Consider the following 22,058-nt stretch of genomic DNA (forward strand, 5'->3'; position numbering starts at 1 on the left):
GAAATTTTTGATTTCGATATTAGTTTTTTTGCAATACATTTTTTAAATAATTCATTAATTATAAATAATTAATTTATATTTTACTTGTTAGGCTTTTGTCAACCTGTTGCGGTCGCGACGTCCAATCGAACAAATCACAGCCGATTATTTTTTAAACTTTTTCTTTTATTAACGAGCTAAAAACTGGTCTGCGTCGTTGGATGGTCAGGATCAAAAAGACCCTTTTCATGCGGTCTCAGATTGTCCACCCGATTCCACGTCACCGTTCGGATCCTGATTGATGACATTCGCGCTGGCGCCCTCTACTGGACGGTAGCTCAATTTCTCTGCCTCCTATTTTTTTGTCCTGCTTCGATCGCGCCGCCGCAAAGTGACACAACCAATCTTTTCGAAATGACGAAATCCGCTGGACAGTCTGCCTACATCTCACCTGCAATAAAGTTCCACGTGAATTTTCGAGCTAAACCAAGGTGAACCTCTTGGTTCGTGACTATATTAGTGTTGCACACGGCGAATAGTATTCGTTTACGTTTGTTTGCTGTTCGGAGTGTTACCGTGTGTGTGTGTTCGGAGTATTTCCGGAAGTGTGGTTAGTATGTTTCTTGTTCCTCTTTTTAATAAAACGTATCGCAGAGAGTCGTTTATAACGGTTTTCTCAGAGTCTTTATGAAAAGAAAATAGAAGAAAATAAGACGTAAGAAAATGTCACGCGTTTGCAGTTGGAACTACTTACGGTTTGTTCCTTGAATGCACAGGTATGCCTTTCTACGTATGCCACATCATCTCAGTAGTGATACATCAACATCTATCTATATCTATCGCCGGGATGCTGACGGTTTTTGATTACCACGTGATGAGCTGAACAGCGATTCCTAGTGTCGCTTGAGCTTGACTGTGTACCATGAGCTTCGAAGGTTGGTTGGCCACTGATTTTCCGAATGATGAAAATACTCCAGTATGACGGTTTACATCGTCTGATAACGATCCGTTTTCTCACTTTTGTTTTAGCCATTTAGCAATGGCCGTGTGTCGGTTGCCCAGATATACGAACCAAGTGTTGACATCATCCACATCAAAATCAGGTAAGTTGATTTTTTGTATCACCTGTCTTTCTTCTTTTTCTGTGTGTGATGCTGGGAGCCACATGGTTTTCTTTTGGGAACAGTTTCTTCGGGATTCATTTTTCACAGTCGTGGGTGCGATTATTAATATATATAGCCGCGGGGCCACGACAGTTGAGTCTTTCATTCAAATTTACTCAGTTACTCAAATTCCTCAAAAAGTGTCTGTAAAGCAAATTCGCCGTGGCCGTTGGAGGTTTTCCTCAAATTTGGTCGTACAAACAATCACTCATGGCGGTCATGGTGCCTATCTTTTCGTCAGCGGCAACAAACAGTGTGTTTGTTGAATGCTGTTGAATGCTACGTATTTCATGTAATTGTAATCTTTGTTCAATGACGTTTTTTGATCAATTCAATGGAAAACATAGGCAATAAAATGTTGTTTTAAAGAAAAGAATCTATTCAAACATATCATCAATCAAATGAACGAGATTCAAGGATAGTATTTCACATAAAAAGTTCAGCTATTAACCTTCATTTAAATGACCACCTACCCGGGTATGTTTTGCACTTTTAATTCTACCTACGGGGGTAGGTAGATATAGAAGTAAGGGTGTATTTTTGGTCATTGAAACAAAGGTTAAATGAAAACGTATACATAAATTGTGTCATACACTGTGCAACAAATGAACAATTTACCGAAGCAAAAAAAAAACAAATAACAAAAATAAACACACAAATAAGGTGGTAAATTATAATTAATCATGTTTTTTTGGCAAACTTTAAAACAATGTAGTTCATTAAATACCGGATCGATTTTCATATTTTTTGTGATTTACAAAGGAAATTCAATATTGTTCATGTATATATGTTCATGTTTCTTAATTGTGTAGAATCAAAGTTTAAATTTTGAAAATGTTTGCAAAAAGTCCGTGAAAATTATCATGTTTTGTCAATCATGTCAATATCAACTTTGACTTGAAACCAGTCTGAGAGTTATGTCGAGTTGCGTCCTCTCATTAGAATCACATAATAGTGTAACATGTGTACTTTCATATGGTGAAGAGATATTGTGCGAAAGTTTGCGAACGCAATTTTTATGACAGTTTTTTTAAACTAACTTTGGCTAAAGTCTGAATTTAGGACCCCCCCTCTCACGGTCACTCACGTGAGTGACTATATTTCGTGCCGGGTGGTTCGCAATCGGTTGCGTGGTTTTTTAATTATGTTTCGAGGCACAGACACCTGAGGGCATGGCCGTCCAAGATGAAAATTTAGCAATTGGTGCCATCTATCGAGCACAGGTCAAAGATTGGCGATCCGTTGGAGCTTTCGCGAATAGCTCCCGCCACAGAGATGGTAGCGATTAGTGGTGCATGGACGAAATGTAGCCACAAGTGCCATCTAGCCAAATCAGAAGAAAGATTGGCGATTCGTTGGATACCGGCTGAGTTAAGGGTCAAAGTTGGGTGAAAAATGAGGAAAATTTTACGGTTTCACAAACAGGGTATGGGGTAACTTGGTTCCTCGATGAATAAATCACTTTTCATTACGCGAAACCCCCCTTACAATGTATTTGTAATTACAAAATAAATCAAATTCAGGCCACATTGCATAGCCTCCGAACCACTCTGTACGAAAAATTAACACGGAGATGAGTGACCGTGAGAGGGGGGGGGTCCTTATTTCAGACTTTAGCCCTAACTTTTTTTGGAGACCGGGTACATAAAGTACTGGGCGTCCCCATCAGGCATTGATTTTAATATAGCGATTTAATAAAAAAATATTCATCATTTCATTTTCTGTACTCTATTTATTGTAGTGTTCTATACATTGTGTTACACCCAAATACGTGTGTTCCTGGTGAGGTTACCTGTACTTTTTGCAGCTGGTTGGCAGTCAGCAGGTGCACAAGTTACTTGCTTTGAACAATCCATACTTTAGGGTAACACATAAAGTTGGATGTTATGGCCCTAGTAGGGTTTTAAAAATATTTCAATATCCATATCAGGTATGATTAGCTACAACGATATCTATCGAAATTTTCATAATGATAAAAGTTTTGCTTGGAATCTTAACCAGACTTAAAAGACTTGATTTCAGGACATGAAACGTTATAATATATTACAAACCGTTGTATTTGAACCGTAAACAACCGGTTTTGAAAAGAATTTGGGAAGAATTTGAATTAAAAGTTAATGAACCTATACCAACGAGGGCTAGTAGTACAACCGGAAATGTATGTAGAAGGTTATTTTTGGACACGGGAAAATTGAGCAGCGTTTTAAAGGTTGAAGAAGAGCTTGTTTTAAGGTTCGAAATATTTTAATTGCTATCAATTGTTCTCAGGCGCTTGGTACAAATTGGAACAAAATGCCTTCTATTGTTTACAAAGTTCTAGCCCATGTCGATGAAATTGTTTTGCATGCACCAGCACCAATTGGGGCGTTGGGGGAAGATGCAGCCGAAAGCCGTCACAAATTTTACAGAAGAGACAGACGACAGCATTCTAGAAAATGTTCAAGAATTCTCAACTTAAAGGACATTTTTATGAACGCTCTCTATTCGTCTGATCCATTAATCTGTTCAATTTCGCTACTTAAAAGTGTTGAAAACCAAGAACGAGACTGACTTTCCACATGTTGTTAAAACGTTTTCTTGTTGCTTAATCAAATATTGAAACAAATTTGGCTAGCCACACGGTATGACCACACGGTCGCATGATCAGCAACAGATATCAATACCTTTGGTAATTGTTAGTCTTCATCCAATCAACACGATTGAACTATAATACCAGTGACTATCTATAGATGTTGTTAAAATACTTGCCTATAAGGACCAGGCACCTCCATTATCTCAGATAATGCCTGAGATAATGGAGGTGCCTGGTCCTTATAGGCAAGTATCTGGATTAATGCCAAAGTCTGGATTAATTTATAAAAGATGGTCCTGGAAGTTTACGCCACCGAGTATTTTGGTTATGAGCATTCAAATGCTACAATTGCTTTGAATAAAAAAAATGTTTCTTATACAAAAGGTTTAGTAACATTTTCAAATTATGTCAAAATTGTGTACGCGTTCATCGTGTTCACATAGTTTAGTAATGGCTTTGTTGAGCAATTAAACAAAAAATGTCGTTACATAATTTGAAATAACATGATGTGCCACAAAGGACTTTCGAAATTGTGTTGTAAGACCCATCATTACTCTGAAATTAATAATCAAAATTCTTAAAAAAAAAAGAATATGAGACACTTAATGTTAGATAAGCACTAGAGTTCTGAAGCAAGCGTTATAAACGCTATAAGACGAAATGTCAACAACTGCGTTGTAACGGCTCGTTCCTTTTCACTGGACAGGACACAAGTGCTTTTCTCGTACACCTCTTTAAATACGTTTTTAAATACGGTTACGTATAAGTTTACCTCTTACCAATCCGAGTGGACCGCAGGAAGCAGTAGAATTTGCCTTCGGATAAAACAGTTCACTGCTTTGTGACGATACATCTGTTTCAATCTGTACAATCCGTTGTAAGTTTTCAAATATAACTAGCTTTTTTGTCTTGTTTATTCATCTTTCATTCTATTTTAGAATTCTACAGAATTGTGAACGCCTGCAAAGAAAACATATTAAAAATAGCACTGATCCGTGTATTCGCTACTTGAGATGGAGTGTTGGTGATGAGGAGTTTTCATAATAAGTTGAACGAAATTTGACAGCAAATCTGAATTTAGAATTCGCACGTTTACTGCATGCAGTTCATGCGTAAATTAATCGATTTTACGCTACACTTTTGTTAGCTGTCTATAGTTTGCTGTTGGTGCTGCTTTAGATATTTTGTTTGGGGGTTTGTTCTGTTTTTTTTTTCGTTTTATTTCTACATCATCTTTCTTGCTCAAATGTAGTCAGTTTTTGTATAATAATGTTCTTTTAGTTTTGTTTGCATCTGTGTTGGGTACATTCATTCATTGAAAGATTTTAGTTTTATAAAAAAATAAATCCATCCATTGCTGCTGCTTAAAAGTAGCCGTTTTCTCACCACAGTCCTTCTGCATGGCTTACAATTTGTTTCTAACCTTCACAAATGTCATCCTTCCATTTAGCTTTCTTATCAAACTCACCGTAACCTTATCTTAACATCACTTTGTTCTTTTTTTTTGTTAGTTGTTTGCTGTTCAAAGTAGATTTTTAAGTTATGCATCGGCTTGTGTTTAGCTATTTTTTTTATTATTGCAATGAATCCTATGTATGTACAGTAATATATTCCTTTTCAGTTCTGGGTTTTCTCATATTTCCCCTTGCGTTCATTTAAAAACGATGGTAACCCCCGTTTTCACAGTTAACTCTTTTCGTCGTTTTCTGCATGAGATGTGACAATTCGGTTTAGCGGCATTTTACTATCATTTCCTTTTAACCTTCTGTTTCACTGCATTTCACTTTCGGCTTTTTCTGAAGAATCCAAACTGCAGTCATACACTAGCTCCTAACTAACGGAGAAACACGCATACAACAATGTACTTCTACAGGCATCTATAGAGGAATTAGGTGTTTGCGTTTTCGTGTTACGCTTTGTCTTGCTACATTGCTTTTTTTTTAATTGTGTTATGCAGCTGTATTTGAGACAGTTTACGTTACTATGACGAGCCTTTAGTACTCTAGTTAACTGCTTTATCGCCCGCCATACATCATTGGAAGAAATGCTTGATGGAACGAACATCTTCCTTCTATCACATTTTATTTGCCCTTCCATTTGAACCGACTTTTGCATTATTCGTTCTTTCGCGCTATTGCTTATTTCTTTTATATCTTTTGTTCTTGTGTTATTGCCAATTTGTGAAAGTGAAATAGAAAAAGAAAGAGACGGTGAAGGAATAGCAGAACATAGGAACAAACGGTTACACAAAACTAGTACAGTTTTGTATATATTGTTATACTGGATAGATACTTTATATCGCCGAAACTTGGAATCATTTCAGATTTTATTGCATCCCATGCTGTTAATATTCCCTCAGTTTGTGTGTGTTATTTTTAATCTCCTCCGCGTGTTGGCTTACGTTTCAGTAGAACGAATACAACAAATATCATGTGTCGTGTACGGTTAAAACAAAAATTCTTCAAACGTTTATCCACTTCGCGGACATATCCTGTCTGTTCACTGTTGCACGCCCGCTGCTTTCCTATTACTGGGTTATTAACGTTATTGTCACAGATAAATCCTATATTATAGATTGACGTTACTCGTTCAACCGTTACGCCTATTTTTGTTGCCGGGTTTCGTTTCAGTTCTCATTCCATTGGCAATCCTTCTCTTATTCCCAGGTATTAGCCAAAATCATCCCAGATATTATGTTTGCGCTAATTACGTTTTATCTTGGGTTTTGTTTTGGTCGAATCAATCGTTCCAAGTTCGAGTGGCAAGTTGAACATAACATTGCAGGAGAGCCAGTACATATCGTGCGAGTTTCAACCAAATCATTTTTCCGATTCATTTCTAACCTTTCACTGCTAGAAGGTATGGCTTACTTCGTTTACATTTTGTATTACAACGTTCCACTTTCCCTCCTTTATGTGAGCTTACAACGCTCGCGTCCTTAGGCACTTTTTTATGATTTAAGTCAAGTGTGTACTGACTCTCCATGTGATACGTATTGTGCGCTGGCTATGTTACTCATCGTAATAGAATAGAAGTTTTACGCACAAACTTAATATGCAAGTTGTTTAAAGACAAAATATAACGAAAAAGGTTTTAATCGATTTCAAACTAAGCTTTCTTTGGGTTTTTTTCTATATAGCTTGCACAATTTTCTATCTCACCTTTTCATTATTCATTTGCCGAAAATAATTGCCTCGTTGTTCGACCGGAACGGATCAGTTAGTTTAATTTCATCCATCTTACTACACATTTGTAGGGATTATTTGTCTTTCTTTTGTTCTACCCAATTCCTTCATTCGTAAAAACAAAAACTTTGTAATGGTTGTGCTCTTTGGTACGTGGCCTCTACGCTACTGTTGTGCCTGCAAGTGGACGAAAAGATTGTTTGTGGCAATGAACGGGTTTGAAATAATTTGCTATAATTGCTCGATGGATTATATTACTAGGTTAAGACATACAGCACTAATCTGTTATGGGAAACGTTAATAGCAAAATGAAATGAATGTACTTAGTAAAGAACATTTATATTAACTGTATCAATAATCGATCATTTAGTTAGATCACTTAAGCAGAATGAAATTTGGAACAGTTTAAAATGGGTTTTTCTTCCACTCACCGTTATAGCAAATATAATGGCTTAAAAGGTTTCAAGGGGGTTTTTTTTTTGTTAATTAAACTAAGGTGAACCAGCAGAGGTGCAATGGATATTTAGTAAACACATAAGCTAACTTGACGAAAGTTTTTTGTGAAACGTTCAAAGTGTCTTGCGCTAGCTGTTCTGTTTATTGTACATTGTCAACTTGGATCGCGTTCATTCCGCTCAAATTATATGCCAATCGTCACATTCCCAAAAGCTAAATTTCTAGTCATTCAATGCCCGATGCCAATGGTGGCCACATTGTCCTCTGCAATGGGTTTTAGTGTACTGAGTTTAATTAAATACTTATATCAGTATAGGAGATTTAACTAATCTCCAAATATGTTAATGACTAAGGTTTAAAAAGGCGTTAAAAATGTTGTGAATTATAATGACGATTGCTGAATTATGTCAACCATACGTTGATTTCTCTCAACACGGTTTGCACTAGTAATGCAGCATATAAAAAATGTATCGAATTTTAAGCGAACTGATTTTAATACAAAATTACTACAAAACAAACAAACAAACGAACAAAACATAAATAAATGAATGTTTAAGAACTGTGTTTTGAAATAAACCAAAAAAAAACAAATAATAAAAAGGCCTTTTATCGATTAATACTGTTTTCTATAGACTTTGTGGTATACTGATACTAATATGAAATTCTGACTAAATATGTAATTCTATTCACACTGACTCCCTAATTCGCTATTGTTGCCATTTTTTTTTTGTTTTGTCTTCAACCCTGTCAATTATGTTACAATTATTTCCATTTTAAAATCCTATTGCATAACAGGCGAGATGTGTTTGGCCGTTTATAGTCTTTTTTTTTGAATAATTTCATTTTTGGTGAAAATAATTGACCCATTGATTGGGCATTTTGAATTTGAAGAAATAATTTTTTTATATATATATACATAATTAGAAATTAATTATAATCATATCGCTCATAGCGTTCAATTTTTGTTTCCCTATTCGACATGAGTCTGATTACGTATAACTAAACCACTATAAATTATGTAAATTTTTTTATGTTGTTGCTATATATAATGCATGTAATGGTATCAACGGATTCATGCTCCCTATTGTATGGTTGTAATTTGTTAATTGGTAGTAGTAGGTAATATATTGACCATATTGTAGCATTGCTAGCAGTGCAACAAATTATGTGGCCGAAAAGCAGTAACCTAAATGCCACTACCATCATGTATTAGATCTGTCAATGTACCTCCGCTAATGGTTGTCATCTCGGGTGTAGATAATAGTCCAAATCCATCGACAGTTTCGCTCGGCGATTCACCGTACGGGTGACCTATTGAGCGGAGGAATAGGAAGGCCAGCATCAGGAAACTTGAACCAAACAAATCTCCCAGTGCAGTCAGGTAAGGAATGGCCGAGTTGTCTGGATCTATCTTCCATTTCCACATCAGGTGGATAATCACATGAGCGATATAAAGCAGCAGCATTACCTAATACAGCAAACAAAGGAAAAAGCAACAGGTACAACGTCAAATGTCGTGTACAAAACGGATATGGTTAGATAATACTTACTTGTAGAGTGCTGACGAATAGGTACGAAAGAACAAAAGGAACGCCAATGGTGGAGCTAGACATATGGATATAATCTGCTACAAAGATAAACAATACTTGACCAGGAATTGACATCGCAATGAGTATTCGGGCGGTTCTAGCATACGGAACTGAAATGATACAAACATAATCATAGTTTAAATAAAACAAAGTTGTCAACTCTGTACTATCTACACTAATTACTCTTACCTCCACGGAACAGAGCTCTCCAAGGCAATTCAAAAATCTTCGCATGCGGTGGTATAATACCGATGATGGAACTTTGATGAAGCATCGTAGATATCTTGCTTGCTTGTACCGATACAAGGTTACCGCCGATGCCGTTAATAATTGGCTGGAACACAACAAACCCGTTGAATATACCGACGGCTTTGTCCAGCACCAGACCACCCATTCTGCAGAATAAATGTAACGCGTGTTAAATCTAAGCTACGGGGATGAGTTTCAATCTTCAAGTGTCAAGATCTCTTACCCGCTAATGAATAGAGCAGATAGCACCGGCACCCATCCCGTCGAAAGTACCGATCGTGTGTATTTATTACGATAAACGAGGAGCATCCAAAACGGTAGCAAAAATACATAAACGGCAACCATCACAAACGTAACCCACAGGTGCGTATCTGGCAAGAGAATATAGATAAGCGGTGATTAGCGTGGGATTAAAAAATCAACATACTGTAACAGTAATTGCTGCGCATTAAAATCTTACCAATATTTTCGAACAATAGCGTAGCCATACCGGCTAGCAACGATATGGAAACCACATCACCGATGGACGCTGCCAGCGGTGTTGCTAGGTTATCGGGGTTCATTGTTGTTCGGCTTGAGACTAGGATCACAGCCACTAGGACGAAGTCTGCACAGAAGAAACAACATTTACCTTTATAATACCTTTATAACACAGGGTAACACGATTGGGTGTGTCATACCTAGCACAAAGCAGGAGCTGGTGGCAGTGAACATTGCCGAGGCCGTCAGCAACATGACGTGATCGAAGATGATAGTCCCATTAATGATTGCACCGACGGCGACAGCAAACATGGACACGATGAATGAAGCTACCGTTGCCTGCACCTGCACTAGCGCTATGTTGCCGAGGATCATGTGAAAGATCTCACGCCTTCCGGACATGTTGCCCAGGTTCGCCTGTGTTGAGAGCCGTGATGCCAGACACATGTCCAGGTTACCCTTCAGGCCTAGCAACGACGGTACCAGAATGAATAGTTCCGAGACATGAACGAATACTTTCCAGTTCTTGTCGTTCGTATTACATGTAAAAATAAAAGAACCGTTTGAGATGTTAACATCAGATAAGATGATGAAAAGGATGATTATTTTTTTTGTCACTCCATAAAATGTTATTACTTATAAATAAATAAATTTCACTCCTCTTAATGAACAAGGCGTTGCAAACATATGTGTTAGGCCAGTTAGTACTTCTGGTAGTATTGTATAACATGTTTAATGGTTAAGAAACGAGCAACAGACGCGCAAACCAAATATTCAATAGGAATAATGAATAAGCCTTGTGAAACAATTTCGAAAACAATTGCAAAAACAGTTCATTTTTGCATTAATACAAAATAATATTAATCTTGAAAAGAACATAAGTTTCACTAGTTTGCTCAACAGTATAGGCAAATTATAGCGAAAGTAATTAGACAAGATTAGACTACATCGAATGATTATCTCTAAAACAATAATATGCAAGCGTCAAACAACTGCCAACACGCACTGACTGTACCCTACCGAATATCTTAGTGTGATCAATCCCAAATCTACATCCAACGGAGTGCTTCCCTGGAAAATGAGAACAACGACACTTTATAATAGATGTTTGGTCACATTGCTCCAACCCAGTTGTACGATGCGGATGCAGCTGAATGCAATTGTCTGCCTATCAGAGGCATGTGCTATCTGAACCATGCAGTGATCTGATGATTCAGCGACAAGTGTGTTACATATTTTCCCATCGTTTCTTTCTGTGATCAAGGCAAGAATTCCTCACACTTCTCAGTTTGTGCTGATGGTGACACTTAGGAATGTACTTGAACATTTATTGGAGTATTAGCTTCTGCTCCAGAAACCTTCAATACTTTCTTTTTCCATTTTTCTCTTCTAGACATGTAAAAGAGTCTGTTTTCTTGAATGTCTATGTTGAAAATTTAATTACTTGTGGCAAATTTTAAGTTTGCAAACTAGAGATATTACTTTCAACCCTCAGGATGAATGTAAGTTTGTTTTATGGTAACATGATTTTTTTTTTAAAATATTTAACATACACTTCACAAAACTGAATAACAATTGCGAAACATCGAAAAAGGGGAAATCTGTGGCATTCTGTTACTTTGCCATTGATGAACAATGTCTCTTCACTTGATGTACGATAAGACATCAAGTGCTCATCAACACTTCACATCATTTCACACATTGCTGATATTTGTTAACGTTATCTTGCGCTACAGTTGCTCCTCAAGAATGCCTGTCGCTATTCCGGGAGTATATTTACGCAGGATAACCAACACCTTGATGTAGGCTATCGCACCTACTTTAGCCTCAGGAAGCTCTTAGCCTTCTGGTGCATGAACACGCATTACGCCGATTGTCGTCTGGAAATAAAATATAGCATTTACCAATTCAAATGGTATTTACCTCGACATGACCTAGGATGATTCCTGCCCCGATGGTGCCTACACCGGCAATGAAGAACGGTATGGCGATTTGAAGTGTCATATACCACCACTTCTCCTGTCGTATGCCGGCTCCATGGTCTCGACCTGCTCCACCATCCCCAGCCGATACATCGTCCGTACCGGCACCATTTGCTCCCGCAATGCCGCCGCCTCCCACAGCGCACTTCTGCTCAAGAGGTCCACCTTCACTGACTTCATCGGCCAGACTTCCGGAGCAGCCGGTACCGCCACCACCGCCACTACGGTGATCGCCCCGGTCCGGCTCGGAAGATGCAATCGATGTCGTTATTATCGAGCTCAGCGACCCCGTCGTGGATGCGGGTAGGGTGGCGATTTTACCCTTGCCATCACCTGTAGAACAAGAAGCACGTAAAGGTGTGAGGATTAATGATTGTGTTTTCTTTTACCTTTATAAACTTAGCGTTAGAGTGCTTGAAAATTCCAACAAGCGATATCACTTATTTTCGTGCGTTGTTGTTTGCAGTAAATGGATTTTTTTAAAAATATTATACATACAAAGAAAACAAAAATGAATTTTAAACATCTTTAACGAGATGCTTTTCATTTGCCAGAGTATATTGCCATGCACTAGACGAATGAAGCAATTGAAGTATAATAGTAAAATTTAAAATATGATTAATTTAGTGATCGATTTGAATGTGTGAGCTGTGCGTTAAATAAATGAAGCATTTTTTTCTGGTGCGGTGATACGGTGAGGCGAGCCCACTTTAGAGAATCGTTCAAAAGAATTTGAAATACGCGGCAATTATTATCGAAACATGTAAGCGAATCGGTAAAGATAGATATCGGGATCGCGTTCAATTGATATGGAACATACGATTGTTGCTGTGTTTTTGTTAGTTAAGGAGATATTTTTTTTTTAATTTTCAGCTCAAATTTGGAAAAAAACTAAATAAAATTAAGATTTGTTGTTGTAAATAACAATATTTGGTTCCTATTTTGTGTATCATTTGTTTAAAATTTGGTATCAAATATTATTTTATATCTCAAACTCTTCAACCCACCCATATCTAAACCCATACCGCCCGTTTGATGTTCTATATCCATTGCACACATTTTTATATAATTTTTTGCCGTTTCGTAATCATATTTCGATATTAACTGCCGCGTATTTCATATTCGATTCTCTAAAGTAAAAAACCCTATAATTTACATTTCCCTGTAATTTACATAAATGGCGGATACAAAAAACAAGAACAACCGTCACAATATTTTACAAGAAATAAATGTATGAATGTGTCTGTAACTGCTAGTTTTTGCTTAATGCAAAAACATACTATAAGAGAGCATTGTAGTGCATTGAAACGATTTGTAGTGGGGTTGTCACATTGTGTAAGAAGCGTACATGGATTTACATGCAATAACATAGTAATCATCGCATAGTGCAATACGGTATTACACTTTTGACTGCGTTCGTGTGCTTTCTGACGTACGTAAGTGTAAGTAAAGAGGCCAATTGTCATGCTATCATTGTTGAGTATTGTTTGGAATGAAGTAAAAGTTAGGGTGTATAGGAGGAAAAAATGGAAGCAAAGCTTCTAGTATTAAGCTCATCATCACCACAATCATTATCATAATTTTCTAATTAGAGGGATGGAAGTTTAGACCACAACCATTATGGTTATTGAATAAAGCAACAAAGCGTTGTAAAGCCCAGTGTAAACAACGTTAGTGCACGTTGCCAGGGTAAACTCAATTTTATTGTATCTCTTATTTTTGTTTCATCATTTTGGTATGTTTATTTTTTTATCACAGGTGGGTGGTAGCTTTTGCTATAAAAGTGTTTATAAATTATAGAACGGAACACAAAGTGAGGGACAATAACAATAAACATGGGCTATGTGCTTTACATAACATTTTCAAGCGACGAATTGTGTTGAGTCGCGTTGTTGTTACATGTGGTTACAATGTTTTTAGCATTTTGTTTAAGTTCTGTCAGTGTCACAAAACTTTCGGGCGCAACTGTAAAAATCTATTCGAAATTTTTTGCAGTTTTGAACGTTTGCAATGTTTCACTAAAGTTGTCTGAGCTTTGTGACTAGAAAGATTTCACTCATTGAGGAAACTGTTTGTATTTTTATTTTCTTTGACAGGATCGTCCTTCGTTCTAATCGCAGCTTCTGTGGCAGGCTATGCTAGTGTTTGACAGCCATGCTATAAAAATTTGAAATCACATAGTTCACAAATGTTAGGCAAAATATGTATGGAAGGAAATAAGTATATTTGAGAAAAAAACCTTGAGCAAGTAATGCTGGCAACCGTTCGTTAACGATATATGATAGCTTTTATTTTGCGGTTTATCAATATTTCTTAACAATACAAAAAGAAATGTACACAACAAATTAAACGTGACAGATAGATCTCAATAGATTGAAATGCTTTCTAAACCATTCATTCGCAATAGCAAATGGAGCATGTTGAGTACATGTGATGTGGAAGTCCATAATCAAATATCGTATCGCCCGTCTCATCATTTCTCTTTCTACATCCCTTGCGGGATGCTTTTCCCATTTTCAGTCGAGAGAGTCGTGTTCTATCGTTTAGCTAATTGATGCACGACCGATGATGATCGCTACACGATCAGTTGGTGATTAAACAACGTGCTCTGGCACCGTACAGCTAGAAGCATTTTCTGTGTTGGATGCACTTTTTGTCTCACGTGTACAAGTATGTCATTATATCGTATTTTGATTTTGCTACGTTTGAACGGAAACCCCGCTGTAATTAAACAAGCATTAGGCGGACACTTGGTTTTGGATACAATCGCCCAAAAACAGTGCTGACCTTCTTGGTGGTCACGAAAGTGTGTATACTAGTGTTGACTGATGATATGATTGTAAGCACTGGCAGTCTGCCCATCATACAGTATGTTAGCAATATTAGCACCAAGCATGAAGCGGTTCGAGATACAACCCAGTTTTTGGTGCAGTTTCCTCAAAGTTTTCAAGGTGAGAGAACTTCAACTTTATAGCTAACAGTTACCTGGTTATAAACCTAGACGAAACGCGGTTTTACTATCTCCTCAAGTAGCAGCTCTTATTGTAGGGCAACCGCCAAAGTCCATCCAATGTGGCTACTGTGGGCATGATAATTCTCAGTTTGCAGACCATGGACACATTGTTTGTAATCGGCACACGAGTTATATCCGCAGTATCAGTACCTGTCCGACGTCTAGCAACTTGTTCAAAGTGTAGATGGGTAGTGCCGCTTCGGTCGGCCATAAACTCTAATCTTGCGGTTTTTTTCCATGTGCGGTAAATCTGTCACCACTGGCAAACGGCGGAAATAATTGCTCAAAATGCAATTCATACCACGGTGCTACACAGTTGAGGAATATGTCAATAATCAGTATATCTATCGAAATGCGAGATAGAAGTATAAAGCCATATTTCGCAGTTATTACTTTTTAACATTTTCCCCACCCCACAAATCTTAAGGTCAGTGGCAAATGGGGCTAGTTTAAGCGGCACGTTGATCCACCACCTGATGACGTGCATGAGTAAACCGTGTACACCAGCTAAAGAATATGCTTTACCAAGGTCAGCGCATGCCAACCACATGCTAAAGACCATTAGCGTTCAGACTTGAGTGGCGGCCACCCTAGATGGCTCGTGTGCAATTTCACCCACGAAGGCGATGCTTCTTGCGAGGGGAAAAAGTTTGCTGAAGGGTCACTATTTGATTGTTGATGGTCACATGATTAAGAGCCTTAGACATTGAACTTTCTCCAACACGAATAACTGAGGCCTTCAACACTTAAACGTTTAATCATCTGATTTACTTCTCTATGTATTTATGGATTTTTGTTTGATATTTACTAGTTTATTGAAATAAGTTTAAAAAAGTACAATACGGCTAGCAAGAAACCAACAATTGTAGTCTAATTTGAGATTTTCAATGGATTATTCAAAGATAATAAAACACTCTTTTTCTTCTTGACTTGGAATAAAAAAGAGATAAAGAATAAAGATACTAAAATATTTAGAATTTAGATGAATTGGTTGATGAAGTTAAGATATTGCTTTAATAAATACTATTCAAACCTTTCATCCTGTTGCTCAATGTTTATTAATCAAATTCTTGGTTTTATTACCGGAAATAGTTTGCTTATTCTGGAATAGAACTATATCTATTTGATTGTCTATTTTTACTCACAAGTAAAAAGACTGACACTTAAAATACCACTGTTTGCTTCGGTATATAAGCTTCGGTACAATATAAGGACTTAAAACAATAGTAGCAACATAGTGTTGCTAATAATGTACTACAGGTTGATGCAATTATCTAGAGTGAAATTGTAACATGTACAAAGTAGAGTAAATGTAGTATTTTATGACATAACTAAACCCATTCACAATGTCTGGTGTTTGAAAGATTACAGTGGTTCGTCGATTATCCGTGCTCATCGGGACTGACCCCTTGCCGGATAGGCGAATACCACGGATAATAGGCACAAATCTTTTGATTTACTAATATTAGTGCTTAGTGGGGTAATGGGTAGACTTTTTTTCTAAAACTATATGTAAATTGCCTTTGGTGCAAATTGTATCCTTCTTCTTGCCATCACCAGTTTGCAGTTAATATGTCAATACGCCTTTGGAACTCTTATTTCCGAGCTGCACGGTTAATGAGACAGCCGAATGAAAGGTACCCGGGTAATCGGCGCTCTACTGAATTTTGAAATGATAATGAAATAGTGGATTTAATTTTTCCACTTGTTTCATTAATAAGTGATAAAACGTTGAACAATTCTTGATAATATATGTATAAGCGATTACCATCAGTTAAGAATTTAGTGCAAATTTAGTTGCATATAATTATAATGTGAAGATCGACTAATTGGAACAAAATGTAACTTAAGCAATAAAAGTTCAAGGAAGAATATAAAGGTTCAACTAGCAAGAATGTAAAGAATTCTAAATAAATTGAAATTATTGACGAAATATTAAGATCATCCAATAGCAAAACGAGATCAACTTTTTTTTGTAAGTAAAAAGATATCAAGACAGAGAAAGAGAGAGAAAGAGAGGAAGAAAAGAAAAATAAAACAAAACGTAACGAAAACTCACCGCTTCCACCGTAAATCGTAAACGGTCTATAGCTATCGTCGTCGACGCGGTAGAATTCTGTGGCACCGCGCGTATCACTTTGCAGCCCATGCCCGAGATCGTCCCGAAAAGCGTGCCCGGTATCGAGTGGAATAGCCGCGAGCGACTGGGGTGCAATTACGGTTCCCGCACTGGAAAAGCTCGACCGTTGACTACCGATGCGCGAACCGACCGGGCCGGAACTTTGACTGTCCAGCAACATTACATCCATCGTATCAAACGCGATGACACTGTCTTGATGTGTGTTTGGCCTTACAACGGGTTCGGCCATTTCCGGATTTAATGTATCCTTTGGCTTCATGCTTTTTGAACTATTTGTTACAGCGAATGTACGAACTGCGGGATGGACGGCACTCGTACAAAGATTATGTTGATCGTGTGTGTGTGTGTGTGTGCTTGTTTTTTGGGGTGATATTGTTTGTGCGTCTATAGCTCCAAGAAGTCTTGCGTATGTCCGCGACTTGTTCGATTGGTGCAGGATCTCGTCCGATAGGTAGCCGCTGCAACACTAGATTGTGGCGTTGTCCTTGCAAAACTTAACAATATCCGTAAGTTTGCCCGCATTCACAAGAGCTCGTTGTAAATTGGTCTTTCGAACGTAGAACATTAGAGTTCCTGCGTTTCTAGTTCTGTGGCAGGTGTAACTTTAGGTTGTGTAAATGGTAACACCGCTTTCTTCACGGTTTTTGTTTATGACACGCGTGAGACTTAAAGGGCAAAATTTTGTGGCCTTTAGTTTACTGTGTGATTGATTTTGGGTATTCGCCTTTGTGCCAGTGAAGACTAATATATATTCCTATTTGTACGCTTTTGCTCGTTTTTTGGGGAAGAATTCGTTCTGAATGTTCCGGTTGTTATTGTGTCTGCTGTGTGCGATTATGTCTACCGGCACGGAAGCTTACTGCGACCGGTTGTGACGATTACGCCCATACCCGTCGGTAGGCGGAGAAGCGCACGGTTGAACGGAGTGCAGTGGCGTCCCGAGCAAACGTTCACGTTGGGACTGGCCTCTGGCACTGGCCGTCGTGTACCGCATCCGCTGCTTCCTGTTAACTCCAGACTGAATTCCGTTCTGGTTCGCGTGCGTTTTTGCCGAATTCCCTTCCGTACAGCAGATATCTGGACCTCTCTGGATCTGATCAGATCGGCTGATCAGAGGTCTTGATTGCGGAGTGAATCGTTCGGACCACTCTGGCTGGATGTGGAAATGTTGGGTGTGTAGCAGAATGCGCCTGTGTCCGTATTGCTTTTCGCTGCAGATTTTGCCACTTGTCGATGTCGGACGTTATGATATGCTAGTGTAAGATGAGACAGAGACAGAGTGAATGAGCACTAGAAAGGCGACTAAAACAAATCCTTCAGACTAGATCGGAGCATCTATTTTCGCAATTGTTAGCGCAGTTGTATTGAAGTAGCAATTTTTTTTCGATAAACGTCGACCAAGGATTCGAGTAGGAACAACACTTTTTAAGCACAAAGAAAAACTAGCAAATTTAAGTCCAGAACTCCTGCACCAGGAATTTTATTAGCGTAAAGTAATTCAACTGATTGGTAGATTGACTAACAAAGTCAACGTGTGGTAAGGAATGAAGGGATTAAAACGTAAGCACAAATGGACTACAACAGCTACCACAGCGTTAAGACATTGGGGGATATGTGGATCGGAACTAGGATTCGGTAAGAGTCGATTGATTGGATTGATTGCGATCGTTAAGCACGTTGCCGTATTGTCTTACTAGAAGGGACTCTTGTCTTGTCCGAAGATGATGTTGATTGGTGACTGCACGTTTTAAAATTATCAAGCGTTTAGATTTGGTTTTATATCCAATCTTCGCTGAACGTACATTCCGAACGTGGGTTAAAAATTACACGAATTTTTCCACCATTTTGCTATAGCACTACACACTGTTGGAAACGAACAGCACAAAATTTTTGCTAAATCTAAAGAGAAGTTTCACTTTGTCGATTCTATTTTGCTGTACCTCTTTAGCAGCACTTGCGTGTGAAATAATTGGGGGTTTGTTTTTTTTTCTTGCACAAAATTACACTTTTTAACGGAGAAAAAAATCTAAATCATTCACAATAAAACTGAACTCGATTGATACACAACAGCTACTGTTTGCTACTAGCCATTAAAAGCTTTTACAGTTGAATAAAAAAAAACACGTGCTTAGAAACCACTCTTAATGTATATGGCTAAGGGGCTAAGTTAAGACAGATTCGCAAACTCGACGCGCACGCACTGACGAGCCTAGTGAAAATGAGTGCCAACGTTATGAGCACTGTTGATGTTATAGAAGGTCTCACGCCTCTAGGCGTGGGAACAAAACCCTCTCCGCGAGCAGCCGAGCCCGCGCGACAGAGAGAGAAAGAGAGAGAGAGAGAGAGAGAGAGAGAGAGAGAGAGAGAGAAAGAGAGAGAGAGAACGAAGCTCAGCTAGTAGGTGATCTGAATGCGTAAAGTGGGGGCGTCAGGGTGTTTGGAAAAGCTTCTCATGCGCATATGACGATCGCAATAGATTCTTCCGAATAAAAAGGATAGACATATCGTGAGTCTTGTACGCAAGCAAAAGGGAGCAACTGCGTAAGCGGTTTACGCGCACCGTAGAGATACAGCCCCCAACGCGATATAGACAGAGAGAAAATGTACAGCTAGAAGAGCAGAATAGCAAATGCTGTTATGTTGCTATGGCGCGTACGATGTAGAAGGACAAGTTTTTTGTATATATATATTTGCCTTAAATGCTTTTAGACCTTGTCGAGATCACGCGCTTTTCTCATTTTTGACGCTACTGAGTGCCTGAGTTTTAGAAACGGGCTCAGTGAGTACCGTTTTTATTGCGGTACTGGGTTAACATTCTTCGAAATACTTTTCTTTTAAAAAAGGCGAAACGTATTTAAAGTCGTAAAAATGCAACAAACATTAACTAATATTTTTATAATTAACGCTTAACAATATTTTGATCCGATGGCCATATTGTCATTTATATTTTTTACAATATTGATATATTGATATATATAGGATTTAAGCTGTGTTTGCTTTAAAAAAATTGTTATTACATAATTTCGATTACACTTTTATTTGAGTTTGCTCATATGGAACATCATCAAGCCTTGACTTTGTCCGCCCGAAACGAAAGAGTCGTCTTCGGTGCGCCCTAGTAAGCTTGGACGTTTCGGTGTAATCGTAACCTTGACGTGTTGTTAAAATATAGAAGATAGTAAGTAGATAGTTTTAACCTTCATTGTTGCAGAAAAATCATTTATTTAGATAATATATTTAAGACGTTTGCGAAGATAGTGAAACACATTAGACACATAAAATTTTAGTTTCATACCTTATAAAAAATGCAAACAACAACATTACACTTTATTTTTAAAAGTAAACATGAGATTTGTAAATGTACTTAAACAATTAAAAAAAAAAAGTTTGTTTGTGTACAATTGCAGTTCCGGGAATGAGACATTGATGCTATCTCGTACGATGCACAATTTCATATTACCTGGAACATCTCCATTGCACGTAACATCTCTACTCCAGCACGTGCGTGCTGGTACTGGAATGTTAAGAGCGGTGTCGTTGATCGATTACGTGTATTTTATGGATAACTAGGGGGGAATTACAGTAGCTTCAAGTACGATTTTACCACGATTTTATGGCATTCGAAAATAATCCCCATTATTCTGTGGGATTTCCTGTAATAATTGTGCTCTTTTTCGTAACATATCTCCAACGTATCTTCAATTATGCATTGAGCCGTTGTTAAAGTAGCAATGGTGATTTATTTTTTTTACAAATAAACAAGAATAACTGTGGAGAAAAGACATATGCCTTGTCGTCATTTGCAAAATTTAAATATCACTAACAAAACTTCAGCGTCACCGGTGATTCCCTCAAAATCACAAGCTCTTCACTACTGCCCGTGTCAACTACTCCTGAATTTTTTTTGTCTAAACTTAAAAATTACCTTTACCTATGGACTGTGTACATATTATTTTATCATTTAAACATAGTTACCTAATTTTCAAATCGACGAAATTTTTAGTGGAAAATGTTTGGAATAATTTAGAAACATTTTAAACCCAGCACTAATTTAAAGCATGAATCACTGAATGCAAACAAGTATTCTAGAGCTATTTTTAACCGTTGGGTGGTCTACAGGTACAAACCGTGAGTCATCGGCATCGTGAGTCATGCGTCAATTTTGACAACAAACACTTACCATAAGAGTAAAATCTTTGCTATAATCCAGTTTGTATCGTGATACGTCGGATAACCGCCCTACTGAATCTTGCGGTTTAATTTTCACATTATCTTTGTTTAGGGTGGGGGGTTTTTAAATCTTATGCACAGTTTCAGACCGATCCGGACTGACAGTAAGGTTGAGTCAGTGGCAAATGTGTTTCGGTATCACATCAAAAGGAGTTAAGTTATCATTTTCCAGTAAGCCAGGCTACTTTAAAATGATAACTTTATTGAAGCGATGGCTTTTATTTTTCAATTGTTTTCAGATTACGGCATGATTCTAGGATAAAGTTTCGTTAATTTATCTAATCCATAACGTGTGACAGTGATTCAAACTGAAGGTGAATGCTTCAGAATAACAAACTAGTAGTGTTGACCCTTTATTTTACCACTATGAGGGGATTTTAATTTAGAGTGTATGCTGGGGCACTATTAAAATTTTAATAAAAACATAGTTCCAATAAAATCGACGCATATGTCACTAGACTAGGACGTATTTTTGTGGAATGGAATGTTGATGTGTAAACTATGGACGGAAAAGAAGTTCCGGAGATGGATCCAGTATCAAAATATCTCCAGTATTTACATTACATTATTACATCCAGTATCAAACATCCAGGGTGGCCCGGTGGTGCATGTGATATGCGGCGCCGGTCCACACGGCAGGACCGGGTTCAAATCCCATCCGGACCGTCCCCCCTTAGCAAGGACTGACTATTCGGCTACGTGATAAAATAAGTCTAGTAAGCCAGAAATGGCCGGCGTGACCTGTAAGTTCTTGAAAGCCAAGAGAGAGATCAAACATCCAGTCAACCATACGGCGGATGTGAAATGTCTAGACGTTTTCTGATAAAAAGGAGAGATTCAATTTTGAAGTAAGAATTTGCAATAGTTGCACAGGAAGCGCGACAACCACCAGGTTACCTGGAAGTGTGATAACTATGACTATGGGGAAGTGTGGGATGATTACATTGACATTCGACCTAGCTAATGATGAGGGAAGGGCATCCGATAGACTTGGAGGATGTATGGGATGTCATTAGAACG

At 37.9% G+C, this 22,058-nt stretch overlaps 1 protein-coding gene across 8 annotated transcripts in view; it reads right to left on the bottom strand.

Moving 5' to 3' along the window:
* Positions 1 to 4,589: 4,589 nt before the first annotated feature.
* Positions 4,590 to 22,058, bottom strand: part of LOC125774869 (solute carrier family 41 member 1) — a 33,553-nt gene continuing 16,084 nt past the window's right edge. For 3 of the 8 annotated variants that reach the window (XM_049445254.1, XM_049445236.1, XM_049445259.1), the window contains exons 2-10: positions 16,728 to 18,061; positions 11,597 to 11,988; positions 10,694 to 10,744; positions 9,874 to 10,198; positions 9,654 to 9,800; positions 9,417 to 9,564; positions 9,134 to 9,339; positions 8,906 to 9,054; positions 4,590 to 8,823 (exon numbers count right to left, since the gene is read on the bottom strand). In XM_049445254.1, the coding sequence (XP_049301211.1) occupies positions 8,542 to 8,823; positions 8,906 to 9,054; positions 9,134 to 9,339; positions 9,417 to 9,564; positions 9,654 to 9,800; positions 9,874 to 10,198; positions 10,694 to 10,744; positions 11,597 to 11,988; positions 16,728 to 17,067 (2,040 nt within the window). In that variant the 5' untranslated portion in view covers positions 17,068 to 18,061 and the 3' untranslated portion in view covers positions 4,590 to 8,541. Of the gene's footprint in view, positions 8,824 to 8,905; positions 9,055 to 9,133; positions 9,340 to 9,416; positions 9,565 to 9,653; positions 9,801 to 9,873; positions 10,199 to 10,693; positions 10,745 to 11,596; positions 11,989 to 16,727; positions 18,062 to 18,502; positions 19,670 to 22,058 lie in introns of those variants that run through there. The other 5 variants (XM_049445266.1, XM_049445245.1, XM_049445228.1 and 2 more) reach the window with 5 other exon arrangements.

This window comes from Anopheles funestus, chromosome X, assembly GCF_943734845.2.
Source record: "Anopheles funestus chromosome X, idAnoFuneDA-416_04, whole genome shotgun sequence".
Lineage (NCBI taxonomy): Eukaryota > Metazoa > Arthropoda > Insecta > Diptera > Culicidae > Anopheles > Anopheles funestus.